Consider the following 23,838-nt stretch of genomic DNA (forward strand, 5'->3'; position numbering starts at 1 on the left):
GGTAAAATTATCATTTCGCGTCATCGAAAATTAGTTATTCGGGACGGACTGTGACAATGATCGTGCCCTTATACATATTTTAAATCTAAAATTGATTGTCACAATCTGAATTCTGAAAGCAGGAGCCCTAAGTAAGTACCCAGTAAGCTTTGATTGGCCCAAACTTGGTATGTCAATTTATTGTTCATTCGTGATTGTTGGGGACTCACCTACCAAATCAAGCCAATTAAAGCAAAGGTGGTCAGTGTAACCCCCAAACAACTGAAAGAATAGAGTCTGTGACATGAGCTTTTGCTCACATTTATGAACCATTACCTAATTGGTACTAAGGTCTATGGAGAGGCATGGCCCTATGGTTATGGTTATGGGACAAAACTCACTTTTCTCTTATAATTCTTCCAATTTTTCTTTCTACCATCTTCCAAAACCATGTGTTTTGCTCATGTGTCTTGTGTTTATTATCTCTATCTTCTGTTTCATATTCTTCTATAGTGTTTCATAAGTTTCATATGTCGGTTTAGTGATTTATCAATGTTTATCGGAATTTAAATATTTTTGGGTTAAAATATTCATAAAATTAATTTAGGATAGTCTACATTTTTTTTCAAAGTTAATTTGAAAAAAAAAGCCTAAATTCATTTTTTAATAATCTGGGGCTAAAATTTCAGGCTAGAAAGGTTGGAGTAGAAAAACTATTTCTAGGTTAAAACCTAAATTTTCTGGGCTATAAATTTTAGGTTTTAGGCCAAAGATTAGAGATGGTCTAAATGGTGGGAATGGAGGTAATTGGGCTACTCTACTAAATGGTTGCTACATCAATGTCAATTTTGTTTTATGTTCTATTGGTTTTTTAATCAAAATGGTCCCTAAAATTTGCACAATTCCTCACTTTGGTCCTTGAGATTTGAAATCGATATAATTGGTTCCTGAGTTTTTCCACAATCAATCATTTTGGTCATTCCACGAAAAATCTTCATAAAATAAGAATAAAATGACAAAAATACCCTCAATTTTTGTCAAATCATTTTGGCTATTGTTCATTATATTGAGGGTAATTTTATCATTTTGATTCTTATTTAACATAATTTGTCACCGAATGACCAAAATGATTAATGGTGGACAATCTCAGTACCACTTCTATTGATTTCAAATCTCAGGGACCAAAGTGAGGAATTAGGCAAATCTCAAGGACCATTTTGGCTAAAAAGCCTTTTCTATTTAACCCCACCGAAGTTATAAAATATTCTACTAAACTAAATTTATAATTAGATTCTTAAAGAAAAACACAAGTTTCACATAAAAATTATAATAATGGAGGGTGATTATATTTTTGTATTATATTTGGGTGTAACGGAGTAAGTAAGAGACATAACCATAGTAAGTGGCCCAATAGTAAAGGTGCAGCCTGCGGCTCTCCAATAAACATAAAAATATGGGAGGTTCCAGGTTTGATACTCTGCTGTAATGAGTCTGCTTGACTATAGTCATGGACATGATTAAATTCTCCATAGTCTTTCCAAGCTCAAAAGAGGTAGATAATTGTAGCTTGCCACCAATTAACCCTCTTTTAATAAATAAATAAAAAAAGTAAGTAAGAGACATTAAATTGCAAAATTTTAATAGTCATGTGCTAAGTGCAATGACCATTATAGTTTACTGAAATAAAATGAAATTTCAATACAACAACAACAACAACAAAGCCTTTTCCCACTAAGTGGGGTCGGCTATATGAATCCTAGAACGCCATTGCGCTCGGTTTTGTGTCATGTCCTCCGTTAGATCCAAGTACTCAAGTCTTTTCTTAGGGTCTCTTTCAAAGTTTTCCTAGGTCTTCCTCTACCCCTTCGGCCCTGAACCTCTGTCCCGTAGTCACATTTTCGAACCGGAGCGTCAGTAGGCCTTCTTTGCACATGTCCAAACCACCGGAACCGATTTTCTCTCATATTTCCTTCAATTTTGGCTACTCCTACTTTACCTCGGATATCCTCATTCCCAATCTTATCCTTTCTCGTGTGCCCATACATCCCACGAAGCATCCTCATCTCAGCTACACCCATTTTGTGTACGTGTTGATGCTTCACCGCCCAACATTCTGTGCCATACAACATCGATAGCCTTATTGCCGTCCTATAAAAATTTTCCTTGAGCTTCAGTGGCCTACGACGGTCACACAACACGCCGGATGCACTCTTACACTTCATCCATCCAGCTTGTATTCTATGGTTAAGATCTCCATCTAATTCTCCGTTCTCTTGCAAGATAGATCCTAGGTAGCGAAAACGGTCACTTTTTGTGATCTTCGCTAGATTGCTCCGGTCATTAGTGTGGATAAGTATATAAATGGATAGAGATAGGAAAGCAAACACAAGATGTACGTGGTTCACCCAGATTGGCTACGTCCACGGAATAGAGGAGTTCTCATTAATTGTGAAGGGTTTACACAAGTACATAGGTTCAAGCTCTCCTTTAGTGAGTACAAGTGAATGATTTAGTACAAATGACATTAGGAAATATTGTGGGAGAATGATCTCGTAGCCACGAAACTTCTAAGTACCGGAGTGTGGTATCGTCTTGACTTGCCTTATCTGTCTCATAGGTAGATGTGGCATCTTCTCTGGAAGTACTCTTCCTCCATCCAGGGGTGGTATCTGTAACTGGTGGAGATGCACAAGGTAATGTATCAATTTCACTTGAAGCTTACTTGTAGTTTCATGCTTGGTCAAGCGCGATACAAACCATGTAGTAGGAGTCCCCCAAGTCGCCGAGCTAGGGGATCTGCTGAAAGAGGTGACAGACAAGGTAAGCAATCAGAGCTCCAGCTGATTGTTCACATTCTCCCTATCTTGCAGGCAGCATGAAGGATAAAGAGAAGAAAAATGAGAAGAGATGATATGGGATACTTTTTCTTTTGAAGAAGTAACTTTCCACAAGCTTATTCTTGAACTGGGCTGGAGGGTTATCTGGTTTCCTCCAGAGTATAAGGCCGACTGAAGAATTTGAGGGTCAAAACAAGTCCATCAAATCTAGAGTACGTTCGACCCTGCTGATATGGGATACTTTTGCTTTTGACAGAGTAGTGGATGTATCGGCACGTGTGCTGTTACGCTTGTCTCCACATGCTTCCTTGTATCCTTCTCACTTACCCTATATATTCCTTAGGCAGATGCGATATCTTCCCTGGAAGCATAAGATGTTGAAGATGAGTACTCGAGAGCAATGCCAGGTAAGTAATCAGGTAAGGGGTTCCAGGCAGTCAGTTTCTGGCTGGAAGCTTGATTCCAAGTGCTGACTGATTGCTCTCTTTCTCCTTGTCTTGCAAGTAAGAACAAGGTCAAAGGAAAAGACAGGGAAAAGGCATGATATGGGATACTCTTGCTTTTAACCCTGATGATATGAGATATTCTTGCTCTAGTATAGCTTGTTTACAGAGGTATTATCGGGGGGAAAGAAAGCTGAATATTTCGAAAGGCTTCGTTGGGAGTGCCCTCTCAGATAGGAGAAAGGGTTGAGTATTTTTGCAGGTATGCCTGTCCGTTAGGGATGGAGGTCGACATATATAGGAGTCTCTCTAACATCAAGTAATAATGCTATTCCTTTACCCTGCTTGGTCATAGCACGGTAGTGGGAGCTGCCAGCTTAACTCTGTCAGAGCACTTTGAAAAAGTGGTCTGTGGTATCTGGAAAGCTGATGTTGCGTGTGAAGATTACAGGCAAGCTTTATCCAAGGAGATCCAGCTCTTGAAGTTGGGAAAGTGGTGCCTCTTCGGTTTTCGAACAAGCAATCCTGTCGGGGATCTGGCTCTCGAGATTCGAAGAACGATACCTCTTCGATTTTTGAGAAAGCAATCCTGTTGGGGGTATGGCTCTCGAGATTCGGAGAGCGGTGTCTCTTCAATTTTTGAGAAAGTAATCATGTTGGGAGTCTGGCTCTCGAGATTCGGAGGGCGGTGCCTCTTCGATTTTGGAGCAAGCAATCTTGTTGGGAGTGTTTTCTCGAATGTGAGTAAAGGTTGGGCATGTTTGCTAGTCTACCTTGCCACGAAGCACAGAGGTTGACACACAGGGACTTTCCAATTATCCAGCAGTGGTACTGTTCCTTTACCCTCTCTTCGATTTTTGAGAAAGTAATCATGTTGGGAGTCTGGCTCTCGAGATTCGGAGGGCGATGCCTCTTCGATTTTGGAGCAAGCAATCTTGTTGGGAGTGTTTTCTCGAATGTGAGTAAAGGTTGGGCATGTTTGCTAGTCTACCTTGCCACGAAGCACAAAGGTTGACACACAGGGACTTTCCAATTATCCAACAGTGGTACTGTTCCTTTACCCTCTCTTCGATTTTTGAGAAAGTAATCATGTTGGGAGTCTGGCTCTCGAGATTCGGAGGGCGGTGCCTCTTCGATTTTGGAGCAAGCAATCTTGTTGGGAGTGTTTTCTTGAATGTGAGTAAAGGTTGGGCACACCGGGACTTTCCAATTATCCAGCAGTGGTACTGTTCCTTTACCCTTGTGGGTAATAATATGGTAGCTAGACCTTCAAAATTTATGTGTCTAAACTTTGTTAGTGTTGTTTCTTTGCAATTCTTTTACCTTTTTTGGTCAGAGCGATGTAGTGGGAGCTGCAAGCTTCACGTGTCTCAACTTTGTCAAAGAACTTTGGCAAAGTTATATGTGGTACCCATGAGCTACTGTTGCGTGTGGGAAGTGGGTGATTGAACAGTACGATTCATGTGCTTTCTACTTCGCCAGAAATCTTCGACAGAATGCCCATAATTTCCGCAAAGCTGAGTGTGCGTGTGACAGGTGCTGACAAGGCTGGAAAAGTAGGTGCCTCTTCGATTTCTGAGATCGGCCCTCGTGGTCTCTGAGCAGCCCAGCTTTTGAGAAAGCAAGCATCTTCGATTTCTGAGATCGGCCTTCGTGGTCTTTGAGCAGCCCAGCTTTTGAGAAAACAAACGCCTCTTCGATTTCTGAGATCGACCCTCGTGGTCTCTGAGCAGCCCAACTTTTGAGAAAGCAAATGCCTCTTCGATTTCTGAGCAGGCGCCTTTTCGATTTCTGAAGCTTCGTCGAGTGCAGATTTTTATAGGGGCTGACATTAAGTTCCAAAGCACACTTGAATATCCACCAGTAGAAGCTCCATTCTTGCACTTCTAAGATCTTGATTTGTCCGACCTCTTCTCTCTTCAACACCTTTGAAAATGTCTGGCCCCTCCGACCGTCGTTTTGACTTGAACCTTGTTAAAGAGGCAGCCCCGCCTTCTCCAGACAACATATGGCGCCCATCCTTCGTCTCCCTTACTGGTCTTCTTACCGTTGGGGATTTCGTGATGAAGAATGATATGACCGCTGCGGTAGTGGCCAGGAACCTTCTCACTCCCAAAGTTAACAAACTACTTTCCAAACGGTCTGATGAGTTGGCTGTTAAGGATTCTCTGGCTCTCAGTGTTCAGTGTGCAGGTTCTGTGTCTAATATGGCCCAACGCCTATTTGCTCGAACCCGCCAAGTTGAATCATTGGCGGCTGAAGTGATGAGTCTCAAACAGGAGATTAGAGGGCTCAAGCATGAGAATAAACAGTTGCACCGGCTCGCACATGACTATGCTACAAACATGAAGAGGAAGCTTGACCAGATGAAGGAATCTGATGGTCAGGTTTTACTTGATCATCAGAGATTTGTGGGTTTGTTCCAAAGGCATTTATTGCCTTCGTCTTCTGGGGCTGTACCCGGTAATGAAGCTCCAAATGATCAACCTCTGATGCCTCCTCCTTCTAGGGTTTTGTCCAGTACTGAGGCTCCGAATGATCCCCCTCCGGTGCCTTCTCTTTCTGGGGCTCTACCGACTGCTGAGACTTCTCTTAAGCAACCTTTGTGAAGGCTCCCTCTTGTTTGTTTATTTTGACTCAAGTATATGTACATATTTGTAACTTATTGGGGATATCAATAAATAAGCTTTCATTCATTTCAACGTATTGTGTTAAATACACCAAAGCCTTCTTCGCTAAGTTCTTTGAATTTTCTTTTGTTGAAGCTTGTATGTTGAAGCTTTGTGAGTGGAGCATATAGGTTGAGGTATTCCCTTAATTTCCCGAGTGAGGAAAACTTCTCGATTGGAGACTTGGAAAATCCAAGTCACTGAGTGGGATCGGCTATATGAATCTTAGAACGCCATTGTGTTCTGTCCTGTGTCATGTCATCCGTTAGATCCAAGTACTCTAAGTCTTTTCTTAGGGTCTCTTCCAAAGTTTTCCTAGGTCTTCCTCTACCCCTTCGGCCCTGAACCTCTGTCTCATAGTCGCATCTTCTAATCGGAGCGTCAGTAGGCCTTCTTTGCACATGTCCAAACCACCGTAACCGATTTTCTCTCATCTTTCCTTCAATTTCGGCTACTCCTACTTTACCCCGGATATCCTCATTCCTAATCTTATCCTTTCTTGTGTGCCCACACATCCAACGAAGCATCCTCATCTCCGCTACACCCATTTTGTGTACGTGTTGATGCTTCACTGCCCAACATTATGTGCCATACAGCATCGCCGGCCTTATTGCTGTCCTATAAAATTTTCCCTTGAGCTTCAGTGGCATACGGCGGTCACACAACACGCCGGATGCACTATTCCACTTTATCCATCCAGCTTGTATTCTATGGTTGAGATCTCCATCTAATTCTCCGTTCTTTTGCAAGATAGATCCTAGGTAACGAAAACGGTCGCTCTTTGGTATTTCTTGATCTCCGATCCTCACCCCTAACTCGTTTTGGCCTCCATTTGCACTGAACTTGCACTCCATATATTCTGTCTTTGATCGACTTAGGCGAAGACCTTTAGATTCCAACACTTCTCTCCAAAGGTTAAGCTTTGCATTTACCCCTTCCTGAGTTTCATCTATCAACACTATATCGTCTGCGAAAAGCATACACCAAGGAATATCACCTTAAATATGTCATGTTAACTCATCCATTACCAACGCAAAAAGGTAAGGACTTAAGGATGAGCCTTGATGTAATCCTACAGTTATGGGAAAGCTTTCGGTTTGTCCTTCATGAGTTCTTACGGCAGTCTTTGCTCCTTCATACATATCCTATATAGCTTGGATATATGCTACTCGTACTCCTTTCTTCTCTAAAATTCTCCAAAGAATGTCTCTTGGGACCCTATCATATGCTTTTTCCAAATCTATAAAGACCATGTGTAAATCATTTTTCCCATCTCTATATCTTTCCATCAATCTTCGTAAGAGATAGATTGCCTCCATGGTTGAGCGCCCTGGCATGAACCCGAATTGGTTGTCCGAAACCCGTGTCTCTTGCCTCAATCTATGCTCAATGACTCTCTCCCAGAGCTTCATTGTATGACTCATTAGCTTAATACCCCTATAGTTCATGCAATTTTGTACATCGCCCTTATTCTTGTAGATAGGCACCAAAGTGCTCATTCGCCACTCATTCGGCATCTTCTTCGTTTTCAAAATCCTATTGAAAAGGTCAGTGAACCATGTTATACCTGTCTCTCCCAAAACTTTCCACACTTCGATTGGTATATCGTCTGGGCTTACTGCTTTTCTATGCTTCATCTTCTTCAAAGCTACAACCACTTCTTCCTTCCGGATTCTACGATAAAAAGAGTAGTTTCTACACTCTTCTGAGTTACTCAACTCCCCTAAAGAAGCACTCATTTCATGTCCTTCATTGAAAAGATTATGAAAATAACCTTTCCATCTGTCTTTAACCGCGTTCTCTGTAGCAAGAACCTTTCCATCCTCATCCTTGATGCACCTCACTTGGTTTAGGTCCCTTGTTTTCTTTTCCCTTGCTCTAGCTAGTTTATAGATATCCAACTCTCCTTCTTTGGTATCTAGTCGCTTATACATATCGTCATAAGCCGCTAACTTAGCTTCTCTCACAGCTTTCTTCGCCTCTTACTTCGCTTTTCTATACCTTCCACCATTTTCATCGGTCCTATCCTTGTATAAGGCTTTACAACATTCCTTCTTAGCCTTCACCTTTGCTTGTACCTCTTCATTCCACCACCAAGATTCATTTTGGTGTGGGGCAAAGCCCTTGGACTCTCCTAATACCTCTTTTGCTATTTTTCGGATACAACTAGCCATGGAATCCCACATTTGGTTAGCTTCCCCCTCTCTATCCCACACACACTGGGTGATTACTTTCTCTTTGAAAATGCCTTGGTTTTCTTCCTTTAGATTCCACCATCTAGTCATTGGGCACTTCCAAGTCTTGTTCTTTTTTCTCACTCTTTTGATATGTACATCCATCACCAACAAGCGATGTTGATTAGCCACGCTCTCTCCTGGTATAACTTTGCAATCCTTACAAGTTATGCGATCCCCTTTCCTCATTAGAAGAAAATCTATTTGTGTTTTTGACGACCCACTCTTGTAGGTGATCGCATGTTCTTCTCTCTTCTTAAAGAAAGTGTTGGCTAAGAAGAGATCATATGCCATTACAAAATCCAAGATAGCTTCCCCATCCTCATTTCTCTCCCCAAAACCATGGCCACCATGAAAACCTCCATAGTTGCCTGTCTCCCTGCCCACGTGTCCATTTAAATCTCCTCCTATAAATAACTTCTCCGTCTGAGCGATTCCTTACACCAAGTCTCCAAGGTCTTCCCAAAATTTCTTCTTCGAACTCGTATCCAACCCTACTTGGGGTGCGTACGCACTAATCACATTGATAAGTTCTTGTCCTATTACAATCTTGATTGCCATAATTCTATCTCCTACCCTCTTGACATCTACAACATCTTGTGTCAAGGTCTTGTCCACGATGATGCCAACACCGTTTCTCGTTCTATTTGTGCCCGAATACCATAGTTTAAACCCTGAGTTTTCTAGATCCTTTGCCTTACGACCAACCCACTTAGTTTCTTGTAGACACATAATATTTATCCTTCTCCTCACCATAACTTCTACTACTTCCATAGATTTTCCCGTCAAGGTTCCTATATTCCACGTTCCTAAACGCATTTTGCTCTCTTGAACTCTACCCTTCTGTTCTAGCTTCTTCACCCTTCCCCGTCTAATAGGATCAAAGTACTTCTTTTGTGTGTCCCGTGTAAAGTTGATAGGAGCATATGCTCCCAAACAACTTTGAGTGGAGTCGTTCGAAAAGAAGTTTCTATAGCCCCCTTGCTCATTTAACACTGCATCCGGGTGCCGATGGAGATACAGCGACCCTTGCTCACTTATCACTGTGCTCGGGCCACACAGCGCGCCACTTACGGGTGACGCCCTAGCTTTAGCGCGATTTCGTTCTGGATTCATTTTCATAAGGATTCGACGTGATCATGGAGTGCCGGCTGTCGACTACCTGATGCCCTCCCCCTCCTCCTTTATCCGGGCTTGGGACCGGCAATGTAAGATAAACTTACACGGCGGAGTTTAAAATGAAATTTCAATTAAAAAAAAAAAACAGCTTAATGATCTGTAAGAAATATTTTAGCAATGCCCCGGAATTTTGGACCTTATTCTACTTTATAAACTTTCGATTTCACAATTGTCTACTTCTAACAGAAAATTGGCAAAATTAACAGTACAGAGAAAATTGCGACAAGTTAAAGGTTTAAAGTGCTCGAAACCAAATTAAGTGTAGGGCAAAATGGTGCAAAATCTATAATTTAAAAGCAATGCTAAATTTGATGAATATAAATTGCCCAAAAAAATACTGACCATGGTGTTGGCCTATTTACCGAGGGAAAAAAAAAAAAGGAGATGGTGGGTGGCAAGGACAAAGAGAAGAGAGAACTTGATGATTCGTGGTGGTGATTTTTCATCTTATTACGCCTTTATTTATAGTAATAAAGAGAGAGAATCTTATTCCTAAAAAATGAATACAATTACAATTAAAAGATACAAATGAGATGAAAATTGTTGGGAAAATGAAAAATCATCAAAAACACTATTGAAAGATAGCCAGCCAAGTTGGACCAAATTGGAGAAGGGTGTAAAATTTTGACAAGAGCAATAATAGGGCAAATAGAGAAGGTTAAAAGATCTTTGGTTGGTGGATCAATTAAAATACGAAGTATGGATCTCGGTTATCACTTGACCCAAAGCACATAGTGTGCCAGCCACAACTCTGAGTCTGAAGGTCAGCATTTTAAAGACAGCTAAAACTTCTTACTATTTCAAAGGAGGAACTGTGCTTCAAACCCCATCATCTTCTTCTTCTGTTCTCTGTAAGTGGATTTCTTCAACCTTTTTAGTTTGTCTATGGATCCAATCTATGTGTTTTTTGTGTGTTATTTTGTTTGGTTTTTGTTGGGTTTCTTATTATTATTATTATTATTATTATTATTATTTTGGTTTGGGGTTGACTTTGTGATCAACGGAGGCAGCTGCAGGAATGGGTTCAAACTCTGAAGTTTATCTCTTCGATGAGGTGGCAAAGCACAACCACAAGAAAGATTGTTGGATCATAATCTCTGGAAAGGTCAGATTTGTGGTCTTTAAAAAAAAAAAAAAATCCTTTTTGATTGTCCTTTTATTTTTTGTTATCCTTGCATCTGGAATTGTTTCAGTTTCTGGGTTGATTTGTGATTTGTGATTTATCTTTTGGTTAAAGGAAAAGCCTTGTGCTGCCGCCCTTTTTTTGTATTAAAGGAGTTACTTTTTGCATTATCTGCATTGAATGGATGAAAGTTTACAGATCTAATTGAAAGTATAAAGGAGAATTCAAGCAATATGAAGGTATAATTATTGCTAAAATATGGTGGTTAAGTGTTAAATGGTATTGTTGTGTGGAGGACTGAATTGCACATTGTGTTTTCTGTGTAGTTGGTGTGTCTGTTTTTGGTGTTAATAGAATTTGATCACTGGAAAATTAAATAGGATAGGATGGGATGGAGGAGGAGGCCTGCAGTACTAATTTGTATTGAGGAGGAATTGCGTTGTATGTGGTAAACACATTTAAAGCAGGGCAATTAATTAATTTCTTCCACTAGATCAAGATAGTTCATTGGTGTTGCTCTACACTTGCTGGTTCTAAGGTAGTGAAGATTAAGTATGTGATTGTATAACTCTGAACGGTTAAAGGAAAATGTGTCAGATTGGAAGTGGAACTGTAAAAGATGAGCGATTTGGTTGTTATTATGTATAGTTAGATTGGTAGCACGGCGAGTAGTGGACTTGTGGGGTTGACTTAGGAAAGTTGTTTTTGTTTGAAATAACTCTTGCTAATCAGAGAAAACAATTGTAATCTCTGGTGGTGTGGGAAACAATTGTTGCACTACAGGCAACTTTCAGGACGTCAGAACAATGAAAAAAAAAGTATGTGAATCTATCACGTGCCGAGCTGGGCAGGAGAATCAGCTGATCTTGTTCAAATGGGTATGCAAATAGGAAATTTTTAAGATCAGCTGCTGCCCCTTCCCAGCAGCTGCAGAACTAAACAGTTTTACAAAGACATTTTTGGTCATTGGTCAGGAAAGAATTAGCTGGGCCTCCTCACTGGTCAGTTTCTGTACTCTTATATTTGTTTCACAGTAGGAAGGGGTTATAAAGATAAGGACACTTGCTTCCAGTAGTGAATATACTGACCTACATACGCTTTTTAATTTGGTTCCTAGCTATAAGGTCCTTCTCTTTGTTGTTATGTTGATCATACAGAAAATCAACAGAGATTTTAGTGAATTCTTCCATCTGGTAATTTAGATGGTTCACTTTTACTTTTATCTTCATCTACCTGCATAAATTTTTACCTGCTTCGCTAACTATCTAGTATATTTTGAACCGCTTACCACAGGTTTATGATGTGACCCCTTTCTTGGAGGAACACCCTGGAGGTGATGAAGTCTTGCTATTAGCAGTCGGTAAGATTGTAGACTTCAGCTAGAGAATTTATCTATTAGCTTTCCTACTGTTGTTTCTTTACTGGTTAGAGTATGCGAATGTTTTTTGTGTGGTAATTAGAATTTTTGGTTGAAAATCTTGCAGAAAAAGATGCAACAGATGATTTTAATGATGTGGGGCACAGCGATTCCGCGAGGGAGCAGATGGAAAAATACTATGTAGGCAAGGTTGACACGTCCACCATACCGGCACAGCCAAATTACAAGCTTCCTCCTCAAGCAGCTGCTCCCGCTGAACAATCTTCTGGACTTGTGGTAAAACTTTTACAGTTTCTGCTACCCTTGTTGATCTTGGGAGCTGCATTTGCTCTGCAATACTACAATAAAAAGTAGTCCAATTATCCTCCATCCTAATGAACTTTCTTCAGACCGATAGTCTATCACTCAAGTGGTAATAACGGAATTTCAGTTACTAGTTTTCATTTATTATTATGTTGTACTACCTTTTTACGTATCGTATTTGTATGGCTTGGAATTTATTGAGTCGGCAAAGCTTTATGGCTTGGAATTTATTGAGTCGGCAAAGCTTTGTTTCATCTCATTGCAATAATTTCTTTTAAAACATTTGCTGCTTCACCTTCAATTTAGCTGGTTGAGTCGGCGTGATTGATGGGATAATATTCACCATTATTGCTTGTGTTCATGATTTAGACGTCTTCGGATAGTAGAAAATTTAAGACTTCGCAAAAGAGCTTCCTCACTGGTAACCCATACGAGGAAAAGTTTTTGTGTGGGACTGGAGCACGGCCATGTGGATGTGGTACCATAGCATGCGGATTGATTATACTGACTGGCGGTTTCTAGTAACTCGTATCACGCGATAGTATCTCACAGACGAGCTTTACGTGCAGAAAGTTAACAATTTATAAAGACGAAAATCTTGGTTGCAATAAAAGTGTTGGATGGCTCCAATATTTATTCCAATCTTAAAACTCTTTCGCGTTTCATACTTGATCTTGGCGACCGCATGTAAACACCAAAAGCTAGAAACTGAAGATTTGAGTTGTGTGGAATGAAGAACCCCATTCTCTCATTCACGTTGGCAATTATGTGTCAACTTTTTCAAATTTCAAAAATTTTCAATGCGGATTATACTTGGATCTTGATTAAGAACCTCGTATCCTTAGGGTGCGTTTGGTACGCAGACGGAACGGGACGGGACGGGACGGAACGAAGGTGTAATTTTTGAAAAAGACATGGGGTATATTTGTCTTAAAATGGTAAAATATTGTGTTCCACAGACGTGGAACAAACCCGTTCCAGGGGGGAGGTGGGACGCAAAAACACCCAAAATTTGTCCCGTGGAACAGCCCGTTCCACCCATTTTTGGCGCACCAAACGCGGGACAAAACGTCTCGTCCCGTTCCGTCCCGTCCCGTCCCACGTACCAAACGCACCCTTAATGACTGGAGAGTTTCCATCAATTTCCAAGTGTCGTGTCAAGATTCCGTCTATTTTTAAGAATAGAGGCGGATTCGAACTTAGGTGAAGAAGTGAGTGTACACGGGCCAATTTGATAATATTTAAAAAAACAAGAGGGCTTTTAACTTGACAAAACAAAAAAAAAAGTCTTGGATCTTGGAATTCTTTGGTTCTTAATTAGTTTTATTTGGTTTTTGGGCTTCAGTCTTCAACCAAATAACAAAAAAATAAAGGCTTGAGAATGTTAGATTGCTGATCCGAGTTCATAGATACGCCCATTAACTATACGGGTTTGAATAAGGGTGATTTTCGGATCCTCCAATCACATCGGTTCATCGTACATTGTATGGTCAGTTCTCGTCAGGTACTGTTTATATTCAATTTTAAATAAAAAAATTACAATGATTTCTGACCACACGATATATGATGAACGGACATGATTGGAAAATCCCCGGAATCCTCACAAAGAGAATCCGGAGAGGATCCTCATTCTACGGGTTCAACTAGATCTTAAGCTTCTTCTAGTACTATATATGTCATATTTACAGTGGGATTTCTTTCCTTTTATGGCAAGTTTTGTTCAAATAAGTTTCCAGAGCCTGCCATCAACTTTTGACAATGCAGGGCTCGTTATGTGGATGGTACCAATTATTCTTAAAAATTAACCGATTAGTCATTGGTCTGGTAGCAATTGTATAACCTTGGTTGGAGAAAGTTATAGTTCAACTCAGAACTCAGATGGATGAAATGACGAAATATATTTGTTATGAGTCTGACATACATATTCGTGGCTCAGTTCATTGTGGTGGTGTAGTGATTTTGTCGTGGGTTCAATAACCAGTTGGAAAATTATCTTTGAAAGTATGACATCGTTTTGTTAAATAAAAAATATTGTAGGAAAAGGACTAAAAACTGAATCTTAGCCCCAAACCTAAAGCATAATTGAATGATTATTTTTCATAAAACACCGATCAGACAACCCGTCCGTAGTATCAAATCAATGGAAAAAGAGTCGAATCTTTCTGTTCAATATTCTGTTTAAGGTTATGTCGTTTGGCACTCCGTAATCCCTATTTTAGTTATGTAGCTGTGAATTTGTGGTGCCAATTTCACTTGCTTAATGACAATCCAAACTCTGGACCATTTATGAATCACTTTTCCGCAAGTTTTGTGCTTCAAATCTAGCATGATTTGTGGGATATGTCGTGTTCTTGATTAGGGTGGGATTTGATATCATGAATAAGCAACTTCACCAACTACTTCGAAGTTAGTATGTCATAATATATGGAGTACTGATTAGCATAGTAATACTGATGTCATAATATTAACTTATGTACCGACTATGGGATAGTAGAATTTTGTAATGATAAATTGTTCTCTCTTCGTTTTTGGCCTTTTCAATGAAGTTACATTTTAGACCAAAATAGGGGAATAGTAAAACTTTGTAATGATAAATTGGTGTGTCACTCTTTTTCTGTCGATCAGGTTGAAAATTCTGACAAAATTTTAACGAAATCACATAAACGCATACTATTTTCTTACCTTTTTCAAGGAAACAAAACAAAAGCCTCGAAAACTAAACTCTGAACCCAAAACACCTCAACTCGAAATCCCAAAAAAAGAAGCCATACAAATTTACAATAATTACTCAAGAAAATATCACAGTCAAATTATAATCGTACGGAAACCCTATGTGACTTAGGTACTTATCATAATCATACAACCACCTTATCGTAATTAAGGTGATTGATTAAGTTCATGACATGCATGCTAGTATATCCCTTGCGTTTATATCACGCATTATTTTTCAAAAAAACAAACATGAGGTTCAGCATTCGTTATCCGATCGATGTTTGTTGAACCTCATGCAACTGATCATGTGCATATTATATTATGATTTGATTTCAACAGAAAGCCGAGTTTAGTTTTAATTATCTGGAAATGTACATAAATTTGGTATGTGAACAATCAATTTGGCTTTCGTTTGATATAAAATGATATAAACTTTCCATTCGAGCGTAAGGTGACGCACCTAAAGAACTTGAGATGTCTATCACAAACACCTCGATTGGGTTGTTAAGACACATATTCACATCCAATGATGATTAAATAAAGAGTTTTTATTTATTTATTGGCGCTCCACATCATTGAATACGCTCCGTGTGAAAATTTGTTATTAAATGACATATATTTTTAATATGAAATGACTATTTAAGCCTATTAAGATCTTAAACAAGATAAGTATTTCATATATACACCCCGAAATCATGTCCAACATGTATCCTGTTTTTTTTTTTTTTTCTTTTCATGCTCTCAAAGCCACTCTAACTCTCGATTGTAGAACAAAACAGTAACCACTAAAAAAAAAACACATTGATGAAAAAAATTATTTTTGACAAATAGAATATGAAATTAACATTTTGTAAGTTTCACATGAGGTAAGACTTCATATATTTTCTCATTTTCCGTGATTTCAACAATGTTGGTACTGCCTTTTTCGAAACAATCTGATTGGGTATTAGTCTGATATGCAAACAGTACATACTGTTTCATAAATTTACGTCGCTTACCTTTACAATTCGAAAGAACAAATTGCCAGCAATTGAAGATAACCACGTTATATTGGAAGGATATGTTCATTCCAATGTGTCGGTTACATACAGCATTATGAAAGGTTAGAACCTTTCCCATATTCCAGTTACAAACAACCACTATATCCATGTTCCATTTGAGGGGTTATGACCCTTTCCAACCAGCTGCCACAAAGAATTGATTTACTTAATTACATATTTTGAAATTATACAACATCTTCCTTTTGTTCTTTTCTAACAGATGAATACGGAATACATGGTGTTGATCTGGGCGTATGTGGACAGCGTGGGGTGTATGTGGTGAATGTGGAGTTTATGCAGAAAGAGTTTTTTTTTTTTGGGGGGAGGGGGGGGTGTTGGATATGTGCGAGGATAGTATAAGAAAATATGTGATCTATTTTAAGATAAATGTTAAATGAAAAAGTAAATGTGAAGTGTATTCAGTCTATGATATAGGGTGTGAATAAAACAACTCTTAAATAAAATTTTGGCCCAACTAACTTACGAACCAAGCTTACCAATACGAGCATCATCTCACATTTTAAGAGTTTAGTTTTTAGATTTTTTTTAAACTAAAACTTCCGTTTGGTAATTATGTTTAGTTCTTAAAAAAATTGAAAAAGCTAATTTTTAAATTATCATTTTTTCTTAAAATTGAAAGTTGTTATCAAACAAGTTTTTAATTTTTAGTTTTTAAAAAAAATAAAAATTGAAAACAAAATAGTTATTCTTAACTTTTTTATGTATTTATATATAAGCGATTTTACGTGTCCCCAACTACATATAAAAACTAGTGAAGTAAAGAACTTTTGAAGGTTCAAATTTTGTAGAAAAGTTAGTACCTCGTTAGCATTGCAACAACACTTTGAGAGAGCAAGATATTGGAATACTCAGGGAAGGAGCACTCTCTCAAAGTATTTTATGTGTTTGGCTTGTATCTTCCGTATATCGTTAGACACAAGGGATACATGCAATTGGGGACAACAAACTCTTAACCTCAAATTTGACCCAAAAAAAAAAAAAATTAAATAAATGTTGTTGTCAAATTATGGATAAAGTAAAATTTTGAAATAATAATATGCATTAATTTTTTTTTTCTCTTAATTATTGGCAAGTGGGGATTTAATTATTGATTTAAGGAACGGTAATTAATGGGTACCACAAGTGACAAGTCAATAACAAGCATCCCATCTCATCCAAAATAGTGATTGGATTAAAACATGAACAAACCAAGAACACCCATCACATGTATTTTATTTAATTCTTCATCTTCTTCTGCCTCATCCACACTAAAACGGCATCCAAATTGTTTTGTTTTTGTTCTGCACAATCCAAGCAATTTTGTTTCTTGCGTTTATCTTTCTTTTACCAGTCAAAATCTGTGTCTGGGAATTCAGAGCAAGCATTAGTCGGAGACTCTTGCGGCTATGATTAAATCAATTAATTAAGTCTTGTTAACTATTAATTATAATTACAGTAGGGTGGTCCTCATACTTCTATATGAAGAGAAAGGCTCGAAATACTGTTCGATAGATCATTGTCGTTGGCTCCATTTGTTTTCATCAACTGTCTTAATTGCATGAGCCAAATGAACGACAACAACTCATCAGCATCTTACACGCAAGGCGTCACTGTTGATTTTTGCTTTTGCTCCCGACATTTTCCTGGGTTTAAGGCCCATACGGTCTTTAAAATTTAGGTTAAATAGGTAAGGCTGATTGTTACTCATACTGTATGTGGTGCTAGCATAGCATATCTTTCGCTTCAACATACATAAACAGGTAGGCTTGAAGTATCTACATATATCTGGGGGAGAGATTGCTCCATTTGCCTGGCATCTTCTTATTCCCACTTTTTAGAAAAATTATTGCGTAATAGTTGGAAACTAACTTATTTTATAACGTGTAACCCCATTTCATATCATATTGTAACTTGAACTACATATAAAATTTACTTTGAAACAAAATTTTAAAATAAAATGCTCAAAAACAACGTAAAGCAATTGCAATCCGTCAACTGTATATGCCTCGTTTCGTATAGAAGATTTGATTGGGTTGAAATGGAGAATTTTTTATATTTCATGTATATATATTGAAGGAAGAAATGAAATTTTTTTGTCCAACTTAGAGGTAGACAATGAATTACTCATGAATAAAACTTATTCATTCTAATATCTCTCAATACGGTGGGATTAGAAAGAAGAAGTTTCTTGCATGTTTAATTTTCTTTTAATCCCTCAACATGGAAGATCGTTACATACAATTTAGAGTGTTATTCATGTAAGAATATGAGAAAAAATTTCACATCACTTAGAGACCAAACCATGTAAGAGCTTATAACTTATAAAAAGTGGCTACTCCCTACATTGCTAATTAATTTTACAATAAAACCTCAACTTTCTTCGATGCATTGCAATCCAGTCCAAGACATCAAAATCTTTATGAGAATACGCATGAGGATCTCAAAGTCATATAATGAGTCTAGAATAAAAAAATCATAAATAAGTGCTTAAAAAAGTTTCCCGTCGCACATACGTAGCTATTTAGGGCCTTTTATTGGGAATATTTATATATCAAAAAACTGTATGTGACAACTGTGGAGTTGATTTGACGTAGGAAAACCAAATAATCCGCTATAATAAAATAACTGTTTTAAAAGACCGAATTCTATTTGCACCAAAGAAATTTAAGCATAACAGTATATATATATATGTGTGTGTGTATGTGTGTAAAAGCGACCAGTTCCTATTGCGTATCATGTTATATTTACTGGTGACGCCTTCTTAACCTATGGCTTCCCACCAGCTGATGCTCTTTGTGAATAAATAATCCATTAGCTTAGCCACATTTACATGAATAATAATAACTAATATTGTTTAATTAAATTAATTAATTTGACACATAGTTGACATCAATGGAACAATGTACTTGTCTGTTTCACACTTGCCAACGAAATTTGATTAGTTTCCCGGTCCATGATTGTAACATTAGGGTAGTAATCTCGAGGTCAATACCCTATTACAAAATATGATATTAGATGAAGCCTACACATAAATATAAAATATTTAATAAGAAAAAAAATATATATAGAAGAGGGAAGTTGAAAAGGAGAAAACTTATGTGAGACTCAACTTGCCACTGAACAATGCCTAATGGCACTACGATTCAATCAAAATTTGACGTGTGGTTAAATTTAACTACAATTTCCTATTTACATAAAAACTGAAAAATATTATTTCCAATCTTAAAACAAATAAAACAAAAACCCACCCAGACTTCCTCCACTGGAAAAGCCTGGAAAATAAACTTTAACATGTGTTGGTTAGTTTCCTAAGTAAGGGATGCTTGTTGCATTCATCACATTCCTCCAGTTTATGTGTTAAATCTCTTTTGTCTCCATAGAACTGAAACCCCATCACTTCATGTTTTCTCTCAATGGATTAATTGGAATTGTATAGACTTTGGTCATGAACAGGATTACATATGATTTGACCTGGATTTGTTTTCTTTTGTTTTTTTATTTTTTTCCAATGATGAACCATTTTCTGCAAACACAAAATATTTCTCCTTTATTTTTCAAAAATTGGGCTAACCATGAAAGGAAAATCTATGATAATGGAAAATATATAGCTTATTCCCTCAAAGTTTAGTCTAACAATACCGACTTCGGCACCAACGAGGGAGGGGTGAATTCTCAGGTGGAGGAGTGCTCTGATTGGGTGATTGAAGTCTATTCTTAATTTTACTAAACTTTATAATATATTTTCAGTTTTTATGTAATTGTGAAATCTTTAAAAGGTAAACTATAACTATGAAATCATAATTAAATCTTGCCACATGTCAAATTTTGATTGAGTTGTAGTGCCATTAGGCATTGTCTAGTGGCACTTTAAGCACCACATAAGTTTTTTCTCGTTGGAAGGGGGGAGAGAGAACCTACTTAGGGGAGGTTTTTATTTTATTTTTATTTCTTAAAGTTAAAGATATGCGATGATGACATGTGGATGGTGTTAGAAAATGAGTATTGTCAACCTAGTTGCCTCTTAGCTCCAATTTTTTTTTTTGGGGGGGGGGGGTGGTGTTTAGAGGAGTTTTGTCAGAGGAAATAATATCTCCTAAGGTTAAGGAATTAATATTGTAATCTGATTCTTATTGTATTTCTGATTTGTAAGATCCCTACTTGTACGTTAAGCTTACATGCTTGTATATGTTAGCCTTTGTGCTATGAATAGAATTATCAAGTTTATATTTTCTACAAATGAGGAAAGAGAAAATGACACACCCCAACCCAGAATGTCCACTAGGACTCCGAATCGAGCTATGTTGACCGACACCTAGAGGGTGACGAAGCCATAAGGTGTGATGATGTGTGAAATGTGAATAAATTTAAAATTAAAAGTGTCTATATACCTGAGTACGCAGTGAGTGGGTTTGGACCCATTTCACGCGTGATACAGAGCATAAGTAAAGTACAGTAAGGTAAGATAATGATTATACCATCAAAATGAGTCACATGAACTGGGAAGTGCCACAAATCCTCGTCGATACGAAAATTTTCTACTAGAACCTGGAGGGGTGCAAAAATAGAAAGTGTGAGTGAGCGACACAAAGATTTCCAAAATCAATTCAATTGTCAAGGGTAATAGCTCCTCGCCGTAGAATATGTATGATTGACGGAAAATGATACTATGTATAAGTATGAAATCAAATGCATACTAACAGTAAATTCAAAAGTATAACACGACACAACATCTCATCAGCATTTGAATAATCATTTGTTTAATAACTCATACTAGCACGCACGTCAGAGTCACCTCTAATGACCTATACGACTATTCTCATATCTCATCAATCAATGCTAGCCCATATCAATTAATGCTAGCTCATAAGTCGGAGTCACCTCTAGTGACATGTACGACTATAATCATATCTCATCAATCAATGCTAGCTCATAATGCTAGCTCATAAGTCGGAGTCACCTCTAGTGACCTGTACGACTATAATCATATCTCATCAATCAATGCTAGCTCATAAGTCAATCTAGCCAGAGTCACCTAAAGTGACATGTACGGCACCGCACCTGCACACGAGTCGGAACCACCTAAGGTGGTCTGTACGACAGGACTGGGTGTAAATATATATTTATATATATTTACACTCAAGTGATACGATCACGTGAAGACTGTGCAAATAATCACATGTCACCTACGAGTTGGAGCCACCTATAGTGGTCTGTACGACAGGACTGTACACCTACCTTGGATCCATGGTGAGTGTAAGCTGCGGGAGGTGAACATCACGTGAAGGAATGTGCACTGGCCACGGGCGGCGGCACTAACACCGGGGTGCAGATTTATGTGCTCTAAATGCATCTAATACAATATGTACGACTCATGGGCAACATGTACGACAAGTTCGGAGTTGCCTAAAACATAAATGTAGTCATATCATAATCCCATCATTTCAACTAATACTATATACTCACTTGAACTTACATGTGCATCATGCGTTCACCTTTGCACTTCAGAGCGTTTACCTTTAATTATGTGCAAGTAACATACATATGGATATACCAGGATGTAAATCCAAAATTCAACCATCTCATAATATTTCCAAATATATAAATATATATACAAATGGCATAAAATGCATAAGCTGTATTGCCCCACTCCCGAACTATTTACCTTCGGAAATAATTATCGGTAATAAGCCAAACTAAACATTAGTTTAATTAACTATCATTACTAACTATTTTTCACTTCGATGTTACGATTCTTCACACATTGATTTATAACCAACATTTAACCATTAAAACATAATGTTAAATCTCAATTTTCGACCAATCTCCTTCACATTGCTCAATTTCCCAAACAAGGTTATTGTCTCGATTATTTAGTCTTATTTATTGTATGGCTGCATCTAACGACTCGCTAGACTGCCTACATACCCTAAACATGGATCAAGTCATTCGTAGTTCACAGTAATTATATGAATTATTCAATTTATAAACGTTGTGAAATTATCAATCACATATATGTATATACGATAGAAAGGAAAAAACCCACTCACCTCAGGCCCACACTTTGATTCTCTAGCATGCGCATCAAGGCGTCTCGAACGACTGGCACCTTATACTTGTGGCCAAGTCCAATTTGGCCGAGAAAAGCTCCAATTGTCTCGAAACCCGTTGGAACCCTAGAAATTTGGTGGCCTCGATCCACCCCCTCCAGTGCTCCGCCGCCCCAACCAGGGCTTTGGACCTGTTCCTGGGTTCATGAAGAGTCGACCCATGGTGGTGGTCGACGGTGGTAGCTTCAGAAACGGCCAGTCGCCGCCGTGGTGTCCTCGGAGCCTCTCGGTGAGAATCATCAAGAATCCAAGCCCATTTCCTTCAATTCAGAAGTGGAAATGGTAGAGGGATGGTCTTAGAGTCATTTAAGAGTGGTGGCGACGATCAATTTACCGAGAAATCGCAGAAATCGACGTCAAGGTGAAATCTGGAAACGAATCGAGTCACGGGTCAAGGGAAACCCGGTTTCCCCCCCTCTTTCCTCATTCTCTCTCATGCCCTTCTTTCCTTTCTTTCTGATTGGCCCTCCTATCCTCTCTCTTCTCTCCATTCGCCACCATCTTCCCTCCTTTTCCTCCTGAAACTCTCTCTCTCCTTCTCCGATTGGGCTATTATGCCCAGTCTCTCTTCTCGCCCAATATAGCAATACCTATGAAAATATATAAAATAATAAATGGAACTCCTTCAAAACGTACTTCCCAGATTTATTGTTCCGTAAAAATTTAACTGTAACTCCAAATTCACTTCTTCATGCGTTTATGCGTTCGTATCATCGAGTACTTCAGGAATACACTAAGAGAATATTTAGTACATCTCACAACACGTAGGTCAATGAAAGTCAAAACTTTCCGCCTCTAGGGCATTTTCGTAAATTCACATTTTAAAATTTATAAAATTTGGGACGGGTTGTCACAGAAAAACAACAAAATTTAGTTTGTGCGAAATTAAATTACTGTTCGTCATTTTATTTTGTATAAAAGATCAAATTATATTTTCACTCTCTTTTAATGAACAAGCAAAATTTTGTTAATAGGTAATTTAGATAATAAACCTGACTATGTTGCTAAAATTATGCCAAATTGAAAGGTCTAGGTCAAGTAAATGAAAGTGCATACGTTGCATGAAAAACAATGTTTGAACAAGTTACAAAAGTTGAAATTTATTGAACAACAGTTACTAGCGGTATAAGGGAAGTAGTCAAACTTCTAATAAAACATGCAAGAAATCTTGATTATCTAACACGGGACTTTAAATTCACATCGTTACATCACAATCCGTTCGACTTTAGTTATGAATAGTTTAGTTAGATTAGTTCATCGTAAAGAAAATATGTATGACCGGTGTGAAAGGTCTGTCCACACGCTCAAAGAGATTAGTGACCAAAAGTTGGGAATGATGATATGTGAATATTTACTATATCTTTCGGTGCATAACATGCACCAGATAAACGAAGAGGTGGATATTTGATTTCAAAACTAAAAATTAAACCTAAAAAGTCTAGATAAAACAGTATCCGTCTTTAAATAAATTAATGAGGGGTAAAGGGAGCTAGATAAAGAGTGAAGGGGAACACTTATATTCACAGGGACGGACCAACATGGTGCTTAAGTTAAATGTTGATTATTGTTTACCAAATAAGTTGGAACATTTCGATTTTAAGGGGTTTGGAGTGTTGTGTGTTCAGCCACGGGCCCAGTCCACATCATGGTTCAGGAACATGATTGTTTGACAAATGTGAACCCTGATGTCTATCAGGTTGTCTACTCCAGGATGTGTCTAATAATATATGATCTGAAGAAATCTTATTCATCACGAAATGCATTTTTCAGGTAGCTAGAAAAAGACGTTGTTTGCTCATAACAGGTAAAGGTTTGCTTCTTGCGGTAGAAATCG

General features: G+C 38.1%; 1 protein-coding gene across 2 annotated transcripts; it reads left to right on the forward strand.

The window, feature by feature from the left end:
- The first annotated feature begins 9,991 nt into the window (after positions 1 to 9,991).
- Positions 9,992 to 12,427, forward strand: LOC103424638 (cytochrome b5-like). Of its 2 annotated transcripts, none has more exons than XM_008362732.4 (4): positions 9,992 to 10,192; positions 10,352 to 10,446; positions 11,758 to 11,824; positions 11,949 to 12,427. In XM_008362732.4, exons 2-4 carry the CDS (start codon positions 10,360 to 10,362, stop codon positions 12,194 to 12,196), a joined length of 402 nt encoding a protein of 133 aa, XP_008360954.1. In that variant the 5' UTR covers positions 9,992 to 10,192; positions 10,352 to 10,359; the 3' UTR covers positions 12,197 to 12,427. The 2 variants fall into 2 exon arrangements, with proteins under 2 accessions (XP_008360954.1, XP_008360956.1); XM_008362734.4 differs by having other exon boundaries at positions 10,027 to 10,192; positions 10,348 to 10,446.
- The last annotated feature ends 11,411 nt before the right edge of the window (positions 12,428 to 23,838 follow it).

Source organism: Malus domestica, chromosome 01 (genome assembly GCF_042453785.1).
Source record: "Malus domestica chromosome 01, GDT2T_hap1".
NCBI classification, from domain to species: domain Eukaryota; kingdom Viridiplantae; phylum Streptophyta; class Magnoliopsida; order Rosales; family Rosaceae; genus Malus; species Malus domestica.